Source organism: Mus musculus, chromosome 11, assembly GCF_000001635.26.
Source record: "Mus musculus strain C57BL/6J chromosome 11, GRCm38.p6 C57BL/6J".
NCBI classification, from domain to species: Eukaryota; Metazoa; Chordata; class Mammalia; order Rodentia; family Muridae; genus Mus; species Mus musculus.
Window position 1 is genome coordinate 33,628,959 of NC_000077.6, and position 25,446 is coordinate 33,654,404.

Consider the following 25,446-nt stretch of genomic DNA (forward strand, 5'->3'; position numbering starts at 1 on the left):
AGGGATAAAGGTAATAGCCCTTTCTTTCTCCTAGAGTCAGGCTTCTCAACCTTAGGTGCACACTGGTGTCACTTAGAGAGCTATAAAGTAGCCTGGACCTCAGGGTCCCACCAACAGAGAAAAACTAGAATACCACATCTCTCTTAACTGACTACAAGAGATTTTTGGGAAGTGTTCTCAGGTTTTTGGATCATGTGGAATTTTCTTAAATAGTGGGGTGCTACATGGAGGAGGTCCCCCCACCCCTCTGAGCTTCAGGGTCCTCATAAGTAAAACCAAGAATCTACCTTCTGTAATGTTCTACTATGAGCATGAAATAAGAGAATTATTTATAAAACTTATAATACAGCCCTGGACAGATAATAGCACTTCCATAAGCCTTTTCAAGGAAGCTCTTGTTAGAGCATTTTTTAATGTGTAAGGAAATATTTAATGTGATAACACACGGAAAACTAAGATACATGACATTGGACCCACGTAATCATTTTATGGTTATAAGATGGAACTACTTGATCAGTCTTTGGACTCTACATCATCATCAGAGAGGACTGGTCCTTTTCAGCTCTAGTTGTGCCATATGAGGCTCTGGTATTTTTTTATATTGGAGTCTTGGGAGGAGCAATCCTATTAGAAAAGAGGTGCTGTCTGGAAGTACCATTTGCACATGATCACAGTATTTGAATTGCATGCTAATGAAGATGGTTTAAGGGTGAAAGCATGTGGCCCCAAGAAAGTACTAGTAACCAGAGGCCAAATGGGTGGACTAACCACCCTTTGTCACAACTTGCCTCTCCTGAGCCATAGAGTCATAGAAGAAGTAATTGAGAGTGTACGAAATAGTTCTGTTTATTGATTAGAACAGGGTATAAAAGTACAGCGTTTCGCAGGCATTCTGGACCTTCTTGGAGGGACATGCAGTGCTGGGTTTGAGCAGGGGATGGAGAGGAGGGATAGACCACTGGACAGTGGTTCCCCTTCTGGGCATGTTAAGAGACTTGCTCTATGACCACAGGTGCTAGTGTGGGAGAATCATTTGTCCCTACCTTTGAAAAAAATGACATGGGCAATTTGCATCATCTGATATCACCATGCTTAATAATTCAGTCCTATTCTACATGTGTTAGGTGCTGCCTCTCCCAATATTTTCATGGTAAGCTCTAATTGTTCCGTAGAACACTCTTTCTTCCCACCAGAGGAAGAGAAGCAGGCACATTGGCTTGGGAGGCCATCGGAGGATGGTGCACATTTGGCTCAGATTCATCAGAGTCTGCCTGACTTGGAGGCAGTGAGTTGGGGATATGTGTAAGCATAAAACTGTGCACTATTGATTAAGCTCAAGCAGAGGGGCCTTCCACAGGGCAGCAGCATGAAGAGATGGGCATGCTTCCAAAACAAAGTCGGATCTCCGCTCGTCCCTCAGAGACAGAGCCACGTGGTGCCAGGTTTTGTAGAAAGTCTTCAGCAGAGAATTCTTCCAAAGTGTAAAAGGTATTTCTGTCCCAAGAGTTGGTGTGTAAAATTGGAACAAGGGCAGATCAGGGCATTAAGGTGTTTGTCAGTGTCTCTGAGAGCAGAATGGCCAGTGTCCTCAGTTACATGACATTTTGGAACAGCTGTAGAGATCTCATGATGTTGTCATCCTGGGGAGAGAGGAGTGGGAGAGAAGATGGTTAGAGCCATGTGAGGCTCCCGCCCAAGAGCTAGATAACGAGCAAATCCCAAGTGTAAGCTTCCTGTGCCAAAGCGAGTCTGCAGCAGTATTACAAACTTGCTTTTCTTTAAGATGCTCCATCAATGAGTTGCATGACATGATTTTCCACATCTACGCGGATTGGTCGCAGTTTTTCCTGTTCATTTGATTACTGTGATTAATTACACTGACTAATTCTTGGATATTAAGCCAACCTTGCAACTTCCCATCCTAGGGCTATGATAGCCTGATTTTCCATCCCAGGGTTATGATAACCTGATCAATCAAGCTGAGAAAGTCCTCTTTTATTCACTATTCTTTGAGATTAGTATTGTTTCTCCCTCACACATTTGGAAGAATTCACTACAGAAGCTATGTAAGCCTGTCATTTTCTTTGGGGGTAAAGTGTAAATTACGGTTCAAAGCCTTTGAAACATAGGATTGCTTACATTTTTGCTTTCTCCATGTATTTGTTTTAATAAGCTGTGTTTTTAAGGGAATTTGTACATCTTAACATGAATTGTTAAATTTATTGAAGAATAATTATCTTTTAATATTGGTAAAACTGATAGTAGATATTATTATATTTACTTTTGATATCAGCAATTTGAGGACTTAATTTTTTTTCTCTTTTTACTCTGTCTTGCTAAGCACATGTCCATTTTATTAATCTTCGTCAAAGAGATATCTTGGCTTTGCTCATATTAGCTCTTGTCTGTGTTTTATATTTTCTATCATATACTCTTTAAAGTATATGATACTCTGTGTAGCCCTGGCTGTCCTGGAACTCACTCTGTAGACCAGGCTGGCCTCAAACTTGGAGATTTGCCTATCCCTGCCTCCTGAGTGCTGCGATTAAAGGTGTGCACCATCACACATGACTTTCTAAGGTATAAATATTGAAGGCACAAAGTTCTTAAATCTTTAGATTCCAAATACTACACTTCTATATTTTGAATAAAATATGGTGAAAATATGAAAATTTGTTAAAGTGGTATTCAAGGAAATAGACCTGTATGTGTGTGTGTATGTGTGTGTGTATGGTGTGTGTATATGTGTGTGTCCCACTGAGTTTAAGGTTAATAAAGCAGACTTTTGATAGAGAAAACCAAGAGAGACAATGTAAATTGTGAGGATCCGAGTCTTTGTAAGTTCCTGTGTGTTCTGGAGTTGGGCAGCTTGTGCTCAAGCCCAGGCCTCTTACTTCCTGCCTGTGTTACTTATCCTTGCTGTGCCTCAGTTTCCCTGTATATGAAGTAGGGTTGAGTTTAATATTCACCTATTGTGAGATGGTGAATAAAGGAACAGCTTTGGAAGGAGTAGCTGGGGAAGGTGACCTGAAAACCTCTCTTACCTGGAGAGCCAAGAAAGAGCGCTTCCGTTGGGTGTGATGTGGGACAGTAGCATGACAGTTTAAACTCCATCTCTGTCACTCATCGCACATTAACCATACATCTTAGCACTGTAGTGCCTCAGTTTTCTCTTAATAAAATGGGCATGACAGACATGGCTGCTTAGCCTGTTCACAATGACTAAATATTGAAATAGTTCTCACTCCACTGGCAAAGCTGCTAACTCAATTGTATTATCAACATGCTTCCTTCTGGCTGCCTAGGAATGAACTTGGGATCCTCAGACTACCCAAAGACCTGTCAGGCTGAGCTGGGTCACTCTAGGACAGTGGCAAAAGTCAGTTTAAAAAGGTCAGAATGGAACTTGCCCTAATTGTTGAGTACCTGGAACACCATCGTGTGGGACATCTGCCTGCAAGGTTGTCCTGTGGCTGAAGCTCTTTGTGTGCTACTACTTTCACTCCCAGACCTTGCAGGTTTTGGGGGAGCTTAGACTGCTCTTGTGGAATGAGATGGAGCGCAAACCTTGTAAGTAGATGAGTGCATTTCCAGTTCACTGCTTGGCAGGGCACCAGGGCCAGTTTGTTCGTGAGACTTAGCCAATGTATGGTCCAAGGAACAGCAGTGTCTCCCATGGGGAGTGCACAGAGCAAGCCTGGCCTTGGACCTTGGCAGACCCTGCCTGTATTTTAGCGGAAGCTTCAAGGAGTCTGATTTGTATAAGCAAATTCTAGATGCCTTGGTCCTGGGCATTTGAATTATGACAATTTCTAGACTCTTCTAGAGTGTCTGTGATTATAGCTTGAAAACACACATTTGGGGGAACTTCAGGCAGTTTTATGCACACTGGGTTGAGAATCTTGCTGAAGGTCTTCCAGCTGTTCCTCTGAGGAACAGGTACAGAGGAGGCAAATAGGGCAGGCCCACCTATTCAGCCAGTCTATTTCATGACGGCTTGCTGGGCCTTTCCATCTCCCAAACCTGTGCTTCTGCTATCTGCTTAGTCCTGTGCTGAGCAGGCCAGGGCAAGGCATGAAGATGCTAGGCTTCTGAGTCCAGCGGTTGTAGGTGTGTAAGATTTCAGATCCTCCCCTCTATAGTCTCAACCCCCCAGATTCCCTTCCCTGGTCCCGAGATCTCTCCTTACCTCCTGACATGATTCAAGAAATTCATCTAACGTTACAATGCCATCTTTATTTTTATCCATTTTCTGAAAGACACAATAGAGAGGTCTTTAAACAACCTGGTATTTCACATTTCTCTGAATTTTCTCTGTGGTAACCCCAGAATTAGGATGGTCTTTTGCTAGTCAGTTGATTACTGGTTATAGTATTATGGTCCTCATGGGCTTCCTTATATCAAAAGATTGGTCTCAACACTTACATCATTGCTACATTATTATTATGCTGACATCCCAACATGTAATAGTATGTTTCTGTTATTATAACAAAATAACTGAGGCTAGGTGCTGTATAAAGAAAGGAGGTTTGTTTATCTTATTGTTCTATAGCAGTGGTTTGCAATCTTCCTAATGCTGCAACCCTTTAATGCAGTTATGTCTAATGCACCTCATGTTGCGGTGACCCCCAACCATAAAGTTATTTTTGTTGCTACTTCGTAACTTTAATCTTGTTACTGTTATAAATCATAATGTAAATACTTTGGCAATAGAGGTTTGCCAATGGGGTCATGACACACAGGTTGATAACCACTGTTGTCTCCAAGAACACAACACCAGTTTCTCTCTAGTGAGGGCCTCATGGGGGGAATGGCATCTTCATAGTGGACACATGTGGAAGAAGTCACACAATGAAACAGGAAGCCGGAGAATGTGGACGGGCCTGACTTGCTCATTCAACCCAGGCTCTCGGCAATGACAGCATAATATCTCTTGAGGCAGTGCTCCCCAGGGCCAGTCACCTCCTCTCGTACCCAGGCCACTGAGGATTCCACGACTTTAAACATTGCCACCTGGGGAGCAGGCTTCATACACCCAAGCCACTTCCAAACCGTAACAGATGTGTTTGCACACATTCTGCTGGCCGTTATCTGGCAGAAAGAACATTGGGAACAACAGGTTCTGGTCCATCTCTGTACAGGTTTTCTGTGCAAACTTTCAAGATGTCAGAGAGATCTCTTTTTTTTTCCTAGCTGCAAATTGGGAGGCTTGGGTTGGAGTGAGCTCTGACGTTCTTTGGTATGCTCTATTGCTAGACTTTTGTTTCGTTTTGTTTTCAGATTAAGTGCAGCTATGAGGGTGCCACTTGTGCAAGCTGTCATCAACAGCATCCACCCATCAAGATCAAGGCTGAGCTCTCCCACTTAAGGATCTTGCAGTCTGGCTTTACCCAGGATTCCAATTACATTCCCCTTTACAGGCCAGACAAACTTGCTCAGTATGTACACAGATGCAATAGATAGAGTCTTCTCTTTCCACTCAGCCCCTGAAAAGATTTTTATGAAAGTTACCACTGTAGTTAATGATGATGCACCCCTGTTCTCTTCCGTGACACTGGCCTGCTTCTCAGGAGCATCTCCTGGCCAATCAGGATAAGCCCGTGCACAGGTGCATACATACCTGGAAGAAGACATCCACATGCTGCCTGGGAGTGTCCTCTTTGAGCACAGGATAGGTGTATTTCCCCATCATGTCATAGATGGCTTTGACTATGTCCATCATCTCCTGGAAGGGGACATGGAGGTACATACAGTTGGGACCGTGAGATCATATCTTCTTGGGTGACAGAATTTAGGATTTGATTAGGGTTCCTCTAGCTAAACAGAGGGGTTATGAGGACCCTTTGAAGCAGAAGAGTGGGAGTTAAGGGAGAGGACGAAACTCCCTCCCCAAGAGAAAGTGGGGGCAGCCACTCTGCCTTCAGACATCTTGGGCAGGCTGCCTCTTCTTGCTTTGCCCTCAGGGAGGGATGACATTGGATTCTCCATTTGCAGACTGAGACAATGAAGCATTCCTCTGACTTAGAGGTAAATGAGTGTTTTAGACTAGCCTTAAAAACACCCTCATAGTTACTATTGACATTTTAAGTTAAGAAAAAAAGTAGCCAATGCCAGGAGTACCCACAGGACACTGGGGTTTTCTCTGAAGCTGTAATTAATAATTTTAGACTTACAGAAAACTTCCTGTAGCTGTCTTGTTACTGGTGGTTACTTGAGGAAAGGGTTGTCTGTCGGCTCTCTGATTTGTCTGTCAACACAGCTTGACAGCAAACAGATCACTATGCTATTTGCTTAATGCAAATTCTATCTTCTTTTGAAAAAGTTAATGTTTTTCATCACAGATTAAAAAATCTTATCAGATTCTGTTTGGTGTTTCAAATTAGGAAAAGGGGACCAACAGCCAACATCCAGAGGGCACTTGAGGCTTTCTTTAAGTAGATTATTAATAATTTTAGATGTACTAGAATACCTCTCTAAGCAAGCGGTGCCTTCTCTTCATTTGTCTATGTACTTAGTTCTTTGGACTTGTGGATATCTATTATATTTTGTTGGTGATGATGCAATAATATCATGGTTTGTTTTGTTGATTAAATCACTGTAGCTTTGACTATTAAAACTCCTCTAAGCTGATGTCTGTAGCTGTTTGACCTTCCCCAACGAGGATTCAGGTGCATTTTCTATTTCTCCTTTCCCGATCCCAAGACAAACAGCTCTCTAAGAAGACTGGCTCCTTTTTTTTTTTTTTTTAAATTGGAGAAAGATGCTTAGAAAGAAGGTCTGTATGTCACCGAGGGTCATTTCTTTAGTAGGCTCCCAACACATGGGACTAGGAAATGAAATGGGCTTGTATCCAGATCTTCATTTCAAGAGAGATGGTACCTTACGAGTCTTTCACACCAATGTGGCCATTGAGCGAGTTTCTGCTTGAAACCGTTTTATCCAAGAACAGACAGAAAAGTAATTTTGAATGCTTGGGATCTTCACTGTCTGCAAGTTTGATAAGAACGTTCCAGCATGGTAGCTAGGAAGAGGTCTTAGGAAACTACTTATTCACACTAATACGCCCTCCACTAATGCTGCCATCTAACGATGTCTAATAGACACGAATGGGGATAATTTGGTCTACTTTGCCCATTATAAAAAGGGAGTCGTTAGTAAGATTATTCAGTGATGGGATGGAAAAAAATGTACTGAACCAAAGCTGAAGACCAGGAGGCACAAATCCCATCTGAGGCTCCTTTCTGTAGATGTTTTGTAAAGCAGTATTTGGATACTTTAATTTAGAATATCATACGTGAAACATGACTCTAAGAACTTAGCTGTCTAGAAAATTGATGGAATGCTATAATAATGCTTTATAACATGATTTTTTTGTTTTTGTTTTTTGTTTCAATTTACTTTGTTTTGTTTGAGACAGGGTTTCTCTATGTAGCTCTGGCTGTCCTGGAACTTGCTCTGCAGCCCAGGTGGGCCTCAAGCTTGCAGATCCACCTCCTTAGCCTCCTGAGTGCTGGGATTAAAGGCATGCACCACCACCACCCAGCTATAAAGTGATGTTAAACACATGAAATCATATACACTTGTTAGTTGTCTGTGATTTTAAGTGGTCACCTTCTATTTAATGAGTTTTGAAATCTGGGCTGGGAAGATGGCTCAGTAGTTAAGACTATGTTCTGTTCTTACAGGGGTCTGTTCCCAGCTCCATGCTAGGTGGCTCACAATTGCCTGCAACTCTAGCTTTAGGGGATCTGGTACCCTTTTCTGGACTTTGAGGGGTCTGTGTAAACCCACCCCCTTATATAGTAATATACAATTAAAGATAAAAATTTAGAAATTTAGAGCCTCTGTGATCCCACTGTTGATCTACTAGCTTTGGTTTCTTGTGAGTGTTTAATGCACACAGTGACCACTTCTCACTGTGTTTCCACAACTTCTTTGCACATCCAATCTGTTCATTGTGTTTAATTGTAATTTGATTGGGAGAACTCTTTATGTACTTTGGAGATGTATAAATTTGTTTATAAGGCATCTGGAAGTATGCACCATGTGCTAGATCCTCTTCCGAGGAAATCCAAAGGCAAGTGAAGCAGATGTGAGTGCTTTCTTAGCTAGTGTCCAGGGGGAAGCGCCATCACGTGCAGATGTTTTAACAACACTGTGACCTGATTTCCAACTTTGGCCATGCCATTTTGTTGAGGTGAAGAATTTAAAAATATTTAGAACGATGTTACCAATACTTTTTCTTTGTGTTTTAATTTTATATTTTTCCCTTTCTAAATTTAGTTGCGACACCTACTTCTCCTTTTTTGGGGGAAAGACAAAGACTTTATCTCATCTTACAGATGACTGTGCATCATGAAAGGAAACCAGGACAGGAACTCAAGGCAGGAGCCTGGAGGCAAGAGCTGAACCAGAGAACATGGAGAAATGTTGCTTCCTGGCTTGATTGCTATAATACTAGGTGGGTTTTGTTTTTTTGTTAAAAGTCACCTGTGTATCTATAATTAACTTACACCTGTGACATTCAGAACATTCATTCATTTACTGCTAAAATAGTCTAGCAAACCAGTTTCCTTGGATTCATCTGTTTCATTACTCACATCTGTTTGAGCTCTTCCTTGTGTTCCCTCTGTTATGAGTGGAATTACTAACTGGTTCTCAGCTTCTTCTTCAGTTATCCCAACCCACCTGAGCCCCCTTGCCTCCTCACACAGCATACTACCGCATAGTTCCAGTTTCGACCTTTTGAAAATTATCTTTCCTATTTTCAACTGGTGATTTGCCTAGTTTTCCCTCTAAAAACAATTTTTGTTTTGGTTACAAACAACCAAATTTGAAATTAGTTAGAGACAAATAGCTATTTTTAGAGTATCTTAGTTACAACTTTCTAAGCAGTCATAACTGAGACATGGGCCACCCAGTTTATTTCTCTTTATATGTTAAGTCACCATACATGATCTTTAGTTCTAATTGTTTAAGTAGTTTCTCTTGTCTTTCCCCCCCAACCCGCTAAGTACAAAATCATGCCATTGCCGAACATGGAGCCTCTCACTTATAATCCCAGTATTAAGGAGGCTGAGGCAGGAGGATCACCATACATTTAAGGCCAGCCTGGACTACATAGTGTGTTCCAGTCAACTTGAGCTACAGTGTGAGACCTCTTTGAAAACAAATAAATAAGTAGAGAGGAGAAAATCTTGTCATTAACAAAGACTGCCCTAGCTTCCCAGATGTGTGCTTCTGTTCCACTGTGTCTCAGAAGCATTTTGAAGCACTAGCAGATGGTGTGGGTCGATAGCAAGCACTCTGGTCTTCATCTCTGCTGTAGCCGAGGGCCTCTGAGACGTCACTAAGATGTGAAAAGCTATGTAGAGGGTACATTCTATTATGCTCAAGATGAATTTTACTCCCACTTTATTAGGAGTTTAAAAACTGACCAAGGATATAGGTAAACTTGATGGAATATGATTTTATAATTAAATGGCTTGTTCTTTTTATGTATGGATGTGATGAATTTGTTTGTTTGTTTGTTTTTTGAGACAGGGTTTCTCTGTGTAGCCCTGGCTATCCTGGAACTCACTTTGTAGACCAGGCTAGCCTTGAACTCAGAAATCTGTCTGCCTCTGCCTCCCAAGTGCTGGGATTAAAGGTGTGTGCCACCACCACCCGGCGAATTATTTAATAGATATGCTATACTATTGAATTCTGCAAGAAACCTGCTCCTTACCATGTGTGCTCCTTTAACTAGAGAGCTAAATCTAACTTCCTGGCATTTCGTTTAGAATTTGTGACACATATTTTAAGTGAAACTGGATTCTTGTTTTCTTTCATATACCTTGCCGAAGTTTTAACTTTTTTCATTCAACATACTTTGAGCACATTCTATCATCTAGGTGTTCCCATGTTACAATGAGATCTCCCTTTAAAAAACAGGGCGTATTGGAGTATAGCTTGATTATAGCAAACTTACTTAAGTCTCCTGCTTGATAAACGTTGGTAAATGTGTACATCTGTGCCGCCTCCTGGATTATTCTTATCACCTGAACAAGCTCCTATGTTGTCTGCCAACCTCTGGCATGGAGCTGATGACACATTAGTAACTAAAGGAGTTTTCATTTTCTAGAATTTGATGTGCATCCAATGATACTGCATGGCGTCAGAGGCCGTCTATATCCAGTGTGTGTGATGGCTGCAGAGCCCAGAGCCACTATTGCCTGTGGCAGTGGTTTCTTTCTTTCTGTTCCCGAGCACCCAGGGGATGCATAGACAGCTGTTTATCATCATCCTCTTGAAAGACATTTAGGTTGCTTGCAATTTGGGGGCTATTTAGATAAAGATACTAAGCAAGTCTCATGTAGGTGTTTATGAATTTACATATTTTCATTTATTTTAGGTAAATGTGTAGAGGTGGGATTTCTGGGCCATACATTAGTTGGATGTTAACTTTATTTAAGATGCTAAGATGTTTCCTAAGCAGCAAGGGTTACACTGTTTCCCATGAGCAGTGTGTAAGAGTTCCTAACTATTCCTCATCCTTGTCTACACTTGGAGTTGTTGGCCTTTTTATTATGCAGTGCATGCATAACTATTGTTTATTATAGTTTTTAAAATGTGTACTTCCTTGAACACCATACATATGGAACCATTTTCCCTGGGTCTACTGTCCACTTACTAATATCTTCTGAAGTATTTATTTCACTTAAAAATCTATTTAAAGATTTTGTTGTATTGTGATTGCTTTTAAAAACATTAATTTATCTTGTGTGTTGGGACATGGATGCCACAGTATATGGGTATAAGGGTATAAGGTCAGGGGTCAGGGGTCAATGTTTTCCTACTAGTGTGTGGGTTCCAGGGATTGAACTCAGGTCGTCAGATTTGGCAGCATTTGCCTTTGCCTACTGAGCCATATTGGTGGCCTCTTGTTACCTACTTTCAGTGGACTTGTTTATCTTCTTACAAAATTATGAACATTTCTTACATATTTGGACCTCAGTCTCTTGACATATAATAATAATAATTTACAAGCCTTTCCCCCAATCCATGGCTCTCATTTCCCTTTTCTTTCCTTTATTTTAAAAATTTTTCTTTTTCTTTTTTTAAAAAAAGATTTATTTATTTTATGTATGTGAGTACACTGTTGCTGTCCTCAGACACACCAGAAGAGGGCATTGGATCCCATTACAAATGGTTGTGAGCCACCATGCAGTTGTTGGGAATTGAACTCAGGACCTCTGGAAGAACGGTCAGTGCTCTTAACTGCTGAGCCATCTCTCCAGCCCTCATTTCCCTTAGCTTAATGAGATTTTTGATAACAGAAAATTGTAACTTTGACGAAGAAAAGCATCAAAATTTCCTTCATGATCTCTTCTTACTCGCCCTAAGATATTCTTTCCCACTCTGAACTCGTGAGGACGTTTCTTCTATGTATTCTTTACTACAATGGCTTTTGCTCTTGAGTTTATGTGTATATCCGCTTCATGTTAATGCTTGCTTTTGGCATGAAGTAAAGGTGAAGATGCTTGCTTATCTTCAGGTGGATGCAGAGGTGACTCAGAACCATCTGTTCAAGACCTTGTTGTATTCCCATTGGTTCCAGTTATCTTTTTTTGAGATGACAATATGGACAAACCTATTTAAGGAAGAGGATCAAACCTAGGGTCTTACACTTGCTAGGCAACTGCTGTGCAGCTGAGCCACAGGTCCAGGCCCGATTTGGACCATCCATCTTGATCTGGTAAGCTGTGTTTAACGCAACACCAGGTCTTCTGAGCAGTCATCTCTACACGTTCATGTTACTCTTGGGATGAGGTAGCTCCAGGCCTCTGCCTCGTTCATCTTTGTTGTTGTGGCTCTTGCATTTATAGTCACATTTTAGATCAGTTTATCAACTGCTATAAAGGGTCTGATGGGTATTTTGGTTGAGACTACACTGAATCTACAATATGATTTTTTAAAAGAATCTCCATTTTAACATTGTTGGGTAGTCACACAGATGAGCATGGCTCATCTGATTACTTAGGTCTTAATTTTCATCAATATTCTGTGGTTTTGTATGTATAAGTCTTAAATTGATTTTGTTGAATTTATAAAAAATTTTGTGCATATGGATACTATCATAAGTAGGATTATTTTAAACATAGTACACACACATATTGCTTTTTTAAAAAATAGAATTTATATCTGGCTACCTTAATAAATAAGTTCATGATTTTTTTTTTAGTAGTTTCTTTGGTATTCCTTTGCAGATTCTTTGAGATGTCTATGAATTGTTTTCTATGAATTCAAGCTTATTACAGATAAAACTTTATTTTTTTCTTACCTCAGTTTCCCTGTTTCATTCTTGGCCTTGGGGGAAATTATGCAATATTCACTGTTAAGCAGATATTAGCTGTAGTGTTCTTAAAAATAGTTATCAGATAACTAGGCTGAGAAAAGGATCTTTTATTCTCCATTTGTTAAAAAGTTTACCATAAATAGGCGGTGATTTTTATCAAGTGCTTTTTCTGCATTTATTTAGTCAATATAGTTTTTCTTTTTGTTGTGTAAATATAGTGAATGATGTGGATGTTTGAGTGTTAAGCCAACCTTGCATTCCTGGAATGAACTTTGCTCTGTTACGCTATTCTGTATTTTTTAATGTATTGATAGATTCGGTTTACTAAAGTTTTGATAGGTTTTTTTGCATCTGTCATCGTGAGAAATAATGGTAGTTGTCTTCTCCATCAGACCTTTTTTATTTCAAATTTCAGAATCGGGGTATTGTTGGATTTACAGAAAAACATTGGAAAGTTCCTTGCGCCCCAGCTTTGTAGGTCTTTGTTAGAAGTCACCAGAAAATCATCCGAGGAGCTCGAACTTTTCTGGGTTTTTAAATGTGAATTGTATTTCTCTTAGGGACAGGGAGCTACTTACCTTTTCCTGCTGTCTTTGAGCCACCGTTAGTAGTTAGTGTTTTCTGAAAACTCTGCTCTACACCCCAGCTCCCCGGAGGTAGAGTGGACTCTCTACCCCAGCCTTCCACCATCTGAACCTGACAACCTTCCAGGCTGAAGCCTGTCTACTTTTCTTCCGTATCTTCCTAGCCTGCAGCCACCAACAAGCCTCTCTGTTTGGAGGGCATGTGGGAACCCCATCTTCTAATGGCAGTTTCTTCTTCCTGGGATACTTTTCCTGACTTTGGGGGTGCCTTTCCCTTGGTATGGCAATACCGAATTAGACAGCCCCTTGCTGACTCTTACCAAAACATCTACCTGTCATTGTACATTTTGCTGTGATTGTCCTTTCCACTCCACTGCCCCATGACAGTCAGACGTGGGCCGATTGCTGGATGTCTCCAGCATCCAGGAAGCTGAATGAATTCTCAATCTTTGTTGAACACCCGTGTCTGGATGAATAGGGAACATGGCTGTGTGGGCTTCTTCACTTCTTCTGTGTGTTCATCTCATGTCCCCTGCTCTCAGCTCACTTACCTCTTTGTTTATGTAGCCGTCTTTATTGATGTCATACAAATTAAACGTCCACCTTAGTTTTTCATGGACTGTCCCTCTCAGTAAAATCGACAGAGCAGTCACAAAGTCCTAGGAAGTAGAGAAGAAGGCCTCTGTTAATCACCTCGGGGCTGGAGAGAAGCCTGGCCACCAGGCTGGATGATGGTGCTTTTCCAAAATGGCACCTCCCACACCCTCCTGTTAGGCAGATGGAAATGTCCAGTCTCAGCCTGGCCCAGTCCTATTTTCCATTCCCTATACCTACACTGTTGCAGTTTCTGATGCCCACTGAGGACGACTTAAGCTCTGACTGTGTGGACACCTCTAGGCAGTTAATTCCACCTTCCTTGCTGATCCTAACCCAAGGCTGCAATGGTTGCTAACATCCGAGGGACTGTACATTCCAGTGAATAGGAGCTCAGGGTGAGAGAACACACTGCCTGTGTTCAAGGCCTCCCTGGCCACTTTTTTTTTCTCTCTCTGATCTTGGAAAAGCCACTCTGTCTCTGCCTCATTTTCTTCCTCTGTAAAATGATAATAAATAATAATCCGACCATGCCTTGTAAACACTATTATAAAAGTTAAGCAGGTTAATAAATATGAAATGCTAGGTCCAGAGGTTGCCCTTCGGCATACAGAGCACAGGGAGCTCTCTACCACCCTCAAGCCCAGTGTTTAGACAAGGAAATTGTCTTCTCCGACTTCAATTGATGTTTGTTAAATGAATCAAGTTTCTTGTCTTAACTGAAGACATTTGATAATTAACTCTTTTCATTAGGACCGTCATATTTGGAAGGAGAGGCAATGTGGAAACAGGGAACTCCCAGACTGGACCCACATACTATACCTCGAACTTTACAGAGCCTGTCTGGGTGGTGTCGAAGGCATTGAAGAGGTAATGTGCATATGTGCTGGCATCTGCAAAGAAGAGGGGAAAGCAGGTGAGTGGGGGTGGAGGGAAGGCTCCCCAGAGGGCAGAGGCAGCAGGGGTGGGGCCAGAGAGAGGAAAGGGAGATCCATTGCTCAGCCCCTGGAGTTTAGGTGAGAAGTTAGTTCTAGCAAAAGGTTAGATAGGTTCTTGTCTCTCTCTCCACTGTGTCCCCTGCCTGTTCCTCTGTGACCTGGTCCTGTGTGTGTATGTGTGTGTGTGTGTGTGTGTGTGTGTGTATGTGTGTGTGGCTGAATAAAGATATCCTGAGCAGGGGTCCTTGTCATGGCACGGCACTTCCTTGTGAGGAGAGACACAGTGAGCACTGTTTCTGAGGTGTTCATAAACTGGGAGTCAGGTGCTAGCCTGAAGTGAAACTACTCCTTCTCAGCCCAAAGAAATCCTACACTGAGTCCCACACCAGGGAGACACCTGTGTACTGCTGGAAAGGCCCAAGGAGGATGTGGGACACTTGAGTCTTTATTTTGTTAGGCCCCGGGAGAGGTGTTCTGCACTGTCCAGGTGACACCTGTGGACAGATGACACCAGAAGGCCACAGGAGGAAGGATACCTTGCCTTGTGGAGCTGTTCCTACTTGGACAGGTGGTGGGGGTCCGGTGCCTTCGTTAATCTGACTTTGTAAATAAGTACAACTTTACGCTGCCCACAGTTTATTTTGCTCAGTGATTGTTGTGGTCTGTAGTACTTACTAATGTTGTTTACGAAATTTCAACCTGCCTTAGCTGTTTAAGGAACCAAAATGACAAAGCTTTTGTCCCATATACTTTTCTATTCCTGGGCTGCCATATTCAAGCTGTGTGATGGTGAGTAAATTGCTTAATGTCTCTGAAACTCCGTTGTTCCTTCTGGGGTCATGATGCCTGCTTCCTGGAGCTGTTATAGGACTTTCTGACACTGCAATAGCCATTCTTCTTCTAGAGGAGGCCCCGTTTTGTTTGTCAGAGAGTTTTGTATTTTCTAGTAAGAAAAGAAAAATCTCGCCATGAATTCTCCTCTGACCCCAAAGAAGACAGAGATAAAGAACAGAGGGGTTGGGGAAGGGAAGGCTGAGCACTGGAGAGGATGCCAGAGAGTGGTTTTCCAAGGGTGTTTATTACTCACCTCCGTGAGGGAAAAACTGAGCGTAGATCTGCTTGAATGTTTCTTCATTGACCACACCGCTAGGGCACTCCTGTGGTGGGAGAGAGGGGGGGGGGGAGAGGTCTGGGAGTCTGTAGTGAGGTGGAAACTGAGCAGGTTCTTCGTGCCCTCTCTTGGGCAGAGACTGGGAAACACATGTATCCTGGGTATCTTTAGGGGGGCCTTGGAGGCAACCCTATCATGAAAAGCTGGTTTGCAAGGGAGAGGAAGTCATTACAGACTAGGGACTGGGTTGGGAAAGTCTTGGCTTTAGGGCTAGAAAGATCTAGGTTTGGGTTTTGGTGAAGCCTGCTCTAGGATTTTTGACTTCTCCAAGGTGGGCTGTGATCTTGAACACACCAACCCGTGGAATGTGGCTAACAGCTTCCTCAATATTAGGTGGCACTGAGTCTATGGTAAGTAGACTCAGCCAAGTGCTCAATTGGACAATTACCTCCCAGGGCCCTGATCCACCTCAGCTGGCCACTATTAACATGGCCTCTTCAGCACTAGAAAGAAGAATGCCCAATGGGAGCAAATCAGACTCAGGACCAACATAGTCAAGCTGTAGGTCAATTGACCAAGCTCTAGCAGGAGGCAACCAGAACAGCTCTTCTGCTCAACTCCACCCAGTGATTTGGGAATAAGATTGTGCTCTAAGATGTAAACTTTAAACTCAAACTCCATATCCAGGCTGGAGTATGAGATCTTTCAAAGCATCCCAGAAGGCAGCTGGGCTCCTCTGAGGTCATACCACCCTGTGGCACTTCTCTGCAGTGGGTGAGGTTCCTGTCTGCTGAGGCTTTGTCCTCCTGTAAGCTTACTTTCTCACCAGGCGTGGGTTCATAGCAGTGGCCTCCCTGAATCTCTGCACTCTGGGGACCTTGGCATGGGAAAAGCTTAGGCAAGTGGCAAAAATCACAGCAGGCCTCCAAGTGTCTTGGGCGGGTGTGTGTGTGTGTGTGTGTGTTGTGGGGGTGTCTTACGTTTTTGAATCCCCGGTACAAGACTTGCAGTTCTCTCTTGGTGAAGTTCGTCTGTGCCTCAAGCTGCTCCAGTCCCTCAGGCCGGTGGCAAACCATGGTCATCTCTAGCTCATCCTCAATCTTGTCTGGAAGCAGAGGGGACGGTGTCAGAACGTGACCGCCTCCGTCTCTGTCGGACCAGTCTGAGCTGTTCAGAGAGTGTGGGGAACTAGGGCTTTGGGCTTGGGCTGGGTCGCACTGCAGGTGGTCCTGGGCCTTGAGCCCCACTCCCCTGCCCACTCAGCCTGCTTCACAATCTGTCCACTGTGTTGCTCTAGAAGTGACAAACAGTAAAGGGGAGGGACCATCAGCTTCTCAGATAGGGAGCTGAGGGTAGAAGTGTTCAGAACACAGCCACAGGAAAACATCTCTTTCAAATCACCTTCTTTACATATTCAAATGGATGCTCACTAACAGCCACAGGCAACAGAGCAGAATGAGACCCTCTAAATAGGAAAGGGAAGAAACCCTAGCTATTTTCAAAAGAGATGAAGTTTCACCATGTGGGCTAGCAAGGGAGGTGCTAGGGAGACTTAGAAGGAAGTTCAGGTTATATGCTATGTTAAATATGACTTTAAAGAATCTGAATATATTTTACACGCTATTGTTCTATAATATCTGCTAAGGTCTCCTTAAGTACCAGGGAAGTGACTTCAGTATGAGCATCTTTGCATAAAGGTTTCCAGGACACTTGAAAGGTTCTATAAACAGTCATAGAGAGTAAGGTTTCAACCTCCCACATGTGCTGAAATGGTGTCTAATGGTACACTGTTTGTTTGCAAAGTGCCTGTCAGCTGAGTCTACTTATCTTCCTTCAAAGCAACTCGCAGTTCATCCCTCAGTGGCCCTTCCAGGAGGTTAGACCCACACAGGGATACGTGAATACTCACTTTCTTCGGGCCCTGCCAAAATACTTTCTGTAAATCTATTCCAGGCAAGGATCGTTTACCATCTACCCTACTCTGCCTATCGTCACACAGGCATCAGCAAATCCATATATCGAACAACTCCAGCTTCCACCTTGTGAAAACCAGGGTGAGCTGAGCAGGCTGCTGGGAACACACGAACCACACAGCACAATGGCCAGTCAGAGAGGACGCAGGATGGGTTTGCATCGCAGAACCAGGTGAGCAGGAGCAGTGATTGTAGGCGTTCTGTACGTGGGGTTGGGCTCTTTGGGCCAGATTTCCTCTGCTACCGTGACGCTTAAATCCCAACACAAAACAAATCCATCAAAATTTATATTTTGAGCAGAGTCCCAGTGGTAATGGATGTTACAGTAAAGCCTCAAGAATGCAGCAAGCCAAGTTTAATTGTGATCTTTCTTGCGTGCTGGGCACTACTCATCACCTAATCCTTCTGGGATGGAGGCAGATACTGATTGAATATAAATAAGATACTCTGTTTATGTTACATTGTGGCAAGTGTCCAATTTCCTCACAACTCTTACAAAGCCTTTATTTGTTGTAAGGTTTGTAGGTAATGAGTTAAGCACCAATTACCTAAATGCAGAAGGCTTCTGTGTAAATCTAAGGGCCAGTGTCCAGAAAGGAAAGCGAGGAAGGGGGAGGTGCACACAGGTGTAATATGGAAAGCTCACAGTGTCTCATGAGACCTCAAACTCATCCTAAGAAATCAGTGGTTGGTTAGTCTTAGCATAAAAGTCCATGTGTCTTTAACTATGTATATTCTGAAGAAACTTCAGAGGGGCTGTAGAGGCTTATAATATACCCCACACATTTCCTCCCAGAATCCACTGGGGGGAATGCCCAGGTAGCCCTGGTAAAGGAAGAAGAATTAGAATATAAATCTTAAAATATAAATAAGAAAATGGAAAACTCTATTTTGGAAAGAGATGATTTGTTTTCGAAGGGCTCTACCTGCAAATATTTATCTGACCCAGAAGGAAAAAGATGCTTTTATGTGTGTGTGAGTGAGTGTGTGGTGTGGCGCTATTTCTCAATCTCCTGTAGTCTCCTTATAAGCTAAGGGGATTATAAACTTTCTTTGCAGAAGTTTAAAGTAATTTTTTTCCAATTTGGAACCAGCATTCACTTCCCATCACCTTGCTTAAAAAGTGCTAATTAGCAAGACACCAACTATTAAACCCACTTTATTTAGATGAGGAGTCACTCCTTATTAACTAGTGATAGGCTTGCTATCTGGGAGGCAGGATTGAGTTCTAGGTTAAAGAGATTCAGCAGACTATCTTAGCTAGGGATGTTAAAGTAAGAGAGAGACCCTTGAACCACAGGGCAGCGACCTCCTTTTCCCTAGATCACTTCCTCTTCAATCTAGAGGGTCCTTCCCCTACCTGCCTCCATCTTCCTTATCTACCAAGATGTCGAATTGTGAATATATCTACAAAGATATATCTACAATATCTACATAAGAGTTAGTCTTATGTAGAGACATTATTTTCATTATACATGTCTATATTTTGAAACAGATATGTAACTTCTTCATTTGAAGGATAAGCTGGTTTGTGTTAAGCAGTATAATATTGATTGGGTCTTTCGCGCCATATTTGTTAGCATTTATTTGGTGGCAGAATGTTTGCCTAGGCACAGAATTAATAGCCCTTAGCAATGACTGGTGTGTATTTTTGTAAATGTTATGCGCTCTGAAAGGAAAAAACACACAAAAAGATTTTGTTTTTGTTTTGCCAAGGCCAGTGTTGCTGCCTAAAAACAAAACATTGATGCTATAAAAAGTTAAAAGCTTCCTTCTAAACAGCCCCAAGAATTGACGTCTTCACTTAATTTTGTTCTGTTCTGTTTTATTTGCAAAATGGTAAGGGGGTGTTGGGAGGGGATGGGTGGTTTTTTTTTTTGCAAGTTTGTGAAGGGGAAAATGTTTTGATTTGTTTCTTACTGACCTGAATGTGTTGGATCTTCACGTGTCGTTTTGTTTTGGCTTTATTGATGCACGGAGGCTTTTGAACAGTAGAGTGAAATGCTAGACACGGAGAGCTTGTTCTGTTTGTCCTTTCTATATTTCTGTAGTTAACAGAACATTGTAATGCGCCTTGCAGCTTAGTAACTTGTAATCAATTCAATTGATATTAAAAAAAGAGAGAGAGAGAGATTCTGCAGGCTCTGAGCTGTCTGTTATGGATGGCCAGGCTTTTGCTTTCCGGCTTTGCACTTGACTAATGCTCAGTCTGTGGTCACAGTCACCATGGGGGAAGAGTCAGGTTATTGGGGCTCATGATGTAGGGAAGGAAGTAGCCACCCATGGACACTTAGGGGCTTAAACCAGCAAGTAAACATGCAACTTACATAACAATCAAGTATACGCATACATGTATGCAAACAGTCTCGTGAAATCTTTTGAAGGTAAAACTTGATGGGACAATGCTGTCTGACTGATGAGATGTCCTTCAGCCTGGGCAAACCTGTGCTGCTGTGACCCTCACGAGTCATGGCCTGTCACTGGAAAACAGTAATTTAACTCGGCCACAGCTTCTGCAGCTTGCTCCCATTTGGGCACTCCTCTCTTCCATACCACCTTGTAGGCTCATTGTTCGGGGCCACTGCAAATAATATATCTATTTTGGAAGGGTGATATTCACATCTCTCCTGTCCACCCAGGGACTCCCTGGATGTCTCAGGACAGAGCCAGTAGCGGGAGGACATTGCCCAGCTCCATGGTTAGACAGAATCAGAACTAACACACAGGGAGCTTCCTTACTGTTTTGGTTCTTGTGAGTCTTTGATGCCAAATTTTCCTTGATGTTATTATTTTCATTATTAAAGATAACAATGAACTAATTATTAAGACCGACTGAGTTTGGATCAAAGCTAACATTGAGGTTAATGCTATGGGAAGTTCTGTTTGATAAACATCAATGAGATTATTTTCTTTTTGTCATTTCTTTTAGAATTGCTTTCATGTTATTCTGTGTATGGTGGAAGTAAGGGGTATGGTGCCCTCCCCACTTGATATTTAGAAATCAGTTACCTTAATAGAAAAGGTAATTTTCTAACTACACGTGACTCACAGGGTAAGGCATATCTACCACTAGGGGTAGATGTGAGCCAGAAAGATAAATTATACAGGATGATACAGTGGACAAAATTGCGTATGATTCAGAGTAATTAAAAAAATATTTAGGGTTTCAGGTTATTCAGGGTATAGGATGGATGAAAACTTTAGACCATCTTGAAAAACCATTTTGTATCAAGTCCCCTTTAGTGCCAGTGAGTTCTGTGTCTTTTGAACAGAGTTCATGCAAATATCTTCTGTTACTATTCTCCCCCAAGATCTGCCACTAACCCCTTTTGTCTGAGACTTGGGTCACAAGCCAACAATGACAAGGCTCAATCTTTAATTCCATCCAGTCTGGGACTGTTCTTTCAGATTCGGCTTCCTGTATCCCCTCGGTGGCTTCATTGGAGCACAGATGGTAAGTTGGTCACAATGTGACCAGCCTTGAGGTACTTCTGCTCTTAAGAAGCATCACACTTGTGTACAAGTCAGGTCCACAGATTGTGAGCAGTAGGGACCCGCATCTGGGGGTACATGCCACTGAAGTACCTTCTCAGAAGATGGCAAAGTCCATGACCCAAAACTTTGACCATCTCCTTCCTGGCTTAGAATACAGTTTCTCCCGTGTGTGTGTGTGTGTGTGTGTGTGTGTGTGTGTGTGTGTGTGTGCGCGCGTGTGTGTGCACGCACGTGCACTCGGGCATGAGGGTGTGTGTGCACTGTGCACATGTAAGCTTATTCCTGTTGGGCAGAAGCAGAATCTGGGCTCTTTTATACACACCCACCCATCTATTCCATTTTGAGGTTACAAAATTGTGATCCTCTTAGCTTGTATGTAGTCCAAAGAGAAAAATATATATAAGCTCCTATTTTATATGAAATAAATAAAATACATTTTAAACTAGTTGCCAATGTTTATGGAGAAGAAATCCACAACCACGTTTGTATTTTATATTTCTCTTGGAAAATCTTCACCAGGGCATCATCTGCTGGAGCTGAGCAGGGGCAAGGTACTCTGGGGAGCTAGAGTCATTAGGGCCCCCCACCTCTCTGAGACAGTGTATCTCTATGTATCCCTGGCAGCCCTGGAACTCCTCTGTAGACCAGCTTGGCTCTGAACTCACAGAGATACCTGCCTCTACCTCCTCAGTGCTGGGATTAAAAGTGTGCGCCACCATGCCTGGCTTCACTTTGGGCTCTTTTAACACAATAAGCTGTCTCCTGGGTTGAGTGTGGGTCTTCATGCACACCCTCTTCTCCTCCCCACCACCTGCCTTTCTCCTGCCTTAGCCACACAGCCTATTCTCTAACAGTCTGCCTATTTAAAGTTTCCACTTTGTCTCACAAAGAATGTGAAGTGGATTGTAGGAACTGAATAATAGAATAAAAACAGATAAAGAAAAATGGCTTCAGAAAGTGCTGATGCAATTGGAGTTTCAGACCATGTTGGGGGAGGAGAGCAGAGAATTTCTGGTCATTTGTTCTGAACAATTAATATACTTAAGCTATGCGAAGATCATATGCCTCAGTACAGGGCAATGCCAGGGCCAGGAAGCAGGAGTGGGTGGGTTGGGGAGCAGGGCAGGGGGAGGGTATAGGGGATTTTCAGAGAGGAAACTAGGAAAGGGGATAGCATTTGAAATGTAAATGAAGAAAATATCTAATAAAAATATTTGTATTCCTAGAAAAAAAAGAAAAAATATACTTAAGCTACATATCAGTAAAAGCTCTGAGCTTTATCTTAATAGTTGTTCAATTAGTATGGAAGGAAAAAAATATGAGTGTCTTAGGAGGAGCAAAGCTTTCCTTAAACCGCATACCTAAGAGAAATACCCCTAGCTGTTTTTACATAGACTGAGTTTGCTAACAACGAGAAACAAAAGCTGTGAATGAGAAAGCTAATTGCAGAATATATGCTTGATTGAGAAGTTCTTCCTTTCCAAGTAATGTGACCGAGACAGTCAAAATGGTGAGATAGTGTTGACTTTATTTATTTATTTATTTTTACCTCTCTGATACTGGTAATACCACCAGGCGATGTCTAGGAAAAAGTAAGAAAACATTTTACCAAATCTATTCATTTCAAAAGCACAACATGTTTATTGTCATTGGAGAGGCACTCTGAGGAACCCCTGATCATCACCCAACTTGACCTACGCAAAGGGCCTCTTCTCAGCATAGCAGAGCCTGGCTCTCCCATCCCTTCCCCGCAGTCAGAACAGGCACCAGCACTGGGTCACCTCCCAGTGCTCACACTGCCAGCAGGGCTCATCCAGCATGCTCGGAGCCATGCAGTCATGCAGCCTGAAGAGATGAGGTGGCGTGTGGCAGAGGATGTGGATGTGGATGGCTTCTGGGATGTACCCTCATTGCAGAGTGGCTTTGAAGACACCCTCCACCATGAGAAGGCCCCACTACCCCTCTCTTGTCTGGGATTAAGCTATGGATCTTGTGGGATAGTTCGCTTTCGTCATCAACTATCGACGGAGCATCGGTTATTCTTTATGACAAGTAAACCGTCTGTTTCCTGCCTCGTGGAGTTTACAAGCTCCATCGTTTGGCCTCCCTCCTCCTCTCTTAAGTGTGATGAGCAGTCCAGGTGGAGCAGAGAAAAAGTGCTGTTGGTGGTAAGACTTGGCATATTAGGGTGTGTGACAGAGTAGATGCAGGTTAACCCTTTTACTGTGCCCTGGATGAAGCAAAGGAGAGAAACCAGACCTACACACCCCACCCCACCCCTGCCAACACATACACACACACAAGCCATGTAAGCTGGGTGAGTCTGCGTTCCTAGGGAGCTCTGCTCAGTGCCTTCCTGCTGGCCTTTCAGGTCTATGTGCTGCTCAACTGTGCTTTCCCATGCGGGCTCCTTTTTTCATTCCCTCCTGTCTTGCTGGCACGCTTGACCAAAAGTGTGTCAGACAGTCCAGACAGCATCCTCAGTGTGTGTTAGTTCCCTCAGCCCCACAAACCCAGACTGGAATGGCTTCTGTCTACACTGCTCCTAAGAGTGGCAGTCCACACTGCTGGGTATCTACTGTCTCCTAGTCTTTGTCCACGGGGGACATTTATTTTACTGGATTTAGTTGCCTCCTTGATTACTTGATGAGTGACATTTGAGTGTGAGTGTGTGTGTGTGAGTGTATGTGTGTGTGTGTGTGTGTGTGTACACTCATGTGTCATGGTACATATGTGAACATCAGAGGACCACATATGGGAGATGGTTTTCTCCTTTCAGCACGTGGGTCCTGGAGAACAAACTCAGGTCGAGTTTGGTGCTAAACAGCTTTACTCCTTGAGCTAGTTCATTAGCTCTAATGGGCTGTATTTAACATTGTAATCTCCTTCTCTCTGCTTCTGCATCTCTGTGTGTGTGTGTGTGTGTGTGTGTGTGTGTGTGTGTGTGTGTACCTGTATACATTTGTGCCTTGGGAGGTCAGAAGAGAGCACCAGATCCCTTGAAGCTGCAGTTACAGGCATTTGTGAGCTCTCTGGCCAGAGTGCTAGGATTCACGAGGGAGCAGTAGGTGGGACTGACTGCTGAGTCAGCTCCAGCCCCATGGGATACATGTTTTAGAGCAGTATTAGATTTGTAGAAGAATTGCCTAGAAATCACTGAGAGGTTTTCCTGTTAACATCCAGTGTTGGTGTAGGGTATTTGTTAAAGCTCAAGGACTAATGACTGATGAGCTGATATTGATGCATTAGTGACAATGGAAGTCCATTATTCATATTAGATTTCAATCATCATGCTTTGTGATTCTATAGGCTTTGACAAATGCACATCAAGGGTCAGTTGCTCTCATATATAAAGAGAAATGTTATTGCCTTGCCTATGTGTTTACAAATGTAAATTGATCTTCTCTGGCCTGCCAGAAATGTGATAGATCCTGAAAGGAATGACAAGATACAACATCTGCCTACAATAGTCATGGTGGTGCGGAGGCATATGAGCAGACCGGAGGCTGCAAGTGAGCTGTGAAGCATCATCGGCAAGTAGTCTAGATGAGCATAGGAGACAGGTGTGACAGATGTGCCAGACATGAGAACTGGAGATTGACTCCTTGGTGAAAGAGGGTAGAACACGTTCAACCAGCTGATTTCATGTGCCGAGTTCCTACATTCAGATTGTTGAGAGAAACCATCAATAAAAGATGTATCTTCCCCAATTCTTAGATGCTACCAATGAATTTAACTTTTAGAACATGTAACATGTTCCAGCATAAACATGGCTATGGGTAGGATACTGTGAACGCCTAGCCTCTAGCTCTTCATTGGCAAACCATTCCAGAGCAGCAGGGCTGTAGCTAAGAACAGGGACCTGAAGGGAAGAAGTGAATAATTAATGCCACTTCCTAAAGGTACAGGACCAGATGGGAGAGATGTCAGAGAAGGCTCCAGAGAGAGAATAATTTAGTTGAGTCTTATAGAAAACAGGGACAAAGGGGTCAGCATTTCTGAAAACACAGAAGCTAAGAGCTCGGATATGGGGTTATTTTATAGCTGTGCTGGATCCTACCGAGAACAACTGGGAAGAGAGTTTTAAAATGTCTCCTCCCTTTGAAGGTGTTAAAGAGTTAAGAGCGGCGCCTGCCTCAAAGCAGGGCCACCCCCATGCCAGTCTAGATCGAGATTTTCTTTCTTCATTACCTTCCTGAAGTTGAAGACTGAGCCAAATGTTTTCCATGTTAGAAAAGTTATGTTCATCATTTAATGAGAATTTCTTAGGCATATTAAAGACAGGATGCAGGGGAAATAGATGAATACAGCAACAGACACGTAGGTGGTTTGGGTATTAGATCAGACACGGAACTAAAAGCAACAGTGGATATATGCTCAAGAACACAGATTCTAAGACCTGGAGTATCCCATC

At 42.7% G+C, this 25,446-nt stretch overlaps 1 protein-coding gene and 1 long non-coding RNA gene across 14 annotated transcripts in view; one reads left to right on the top strand and one right to left on the bottom strand.

Annotated features, from left to right (window-relative positions):
* Nucleotides 1-380: 380 nt before the first annotated feature.
* Nucleotides 381-25,446, bottom strand: part of Kcnip1 (Kv channel-interacting protein 1) — a 364,010-nt gene continuing 338,944 nt past the window's right edge. For 3 of the 13 annotated variants that reach the window (NM_001190886.1, NM_027398.4, NM_001363115.1), the window contains exons 2-8: nt 16,545-16,669; nt 15,541-15,610; nt 14,338-14,408; nt 13,473-13,580; nt 5,621-5,725; nt 4,190-4,252; nt 381-1,640 (exon numbers count right to left, since the gene is read on the bottom strand). In NM_001190886.1, the coding sequence (NP_001177815.1) occupies nt 1,593-1,640; nt 4,190-4,252; nt 5,621-5,725; nt 13,473-13,580; nt 14,338-14,408; nt 15,541-15,610; nt 16,545-16,669 (590 nt within the window). In that variant the 3' untranslated portion in view covers nt 381-1,592. Of the gene's footprint in view, nt 1,641-4,189; nt 4,253-5,620; nt 5,738-13,472; nt 13,581-14,337; nt 14,409-15,540; nt 15,611-16,544; nt 16,858-22,581; nt 22,615-25,446 lie in introns of all 13 variants that reach the window. The other 10 variants (XM_017314753.2, XM_017314754.2, XM_017314751.2 and 7 more) reach the window with 8 other exon arrangements.
* The window catches only part of Gm12119, a 62,340-nt gene continuing 42,614 nt past the window's right edge, over nt 5,721-25,446 (top strand). Inside the window, exons 1-3 of the long non-coding RNA XR_001780185.2 lie at nt 5,721-8,461; nt 14,269-14,431; nt 17,518-17,709. This is a non-coding gene — a long non-coding RNA (predicted gene 12119). The remainder of the gene's footprint in view (nt 8,462-14,268; nt 14,432-17,517; nt 17,710-25,446) is intronic.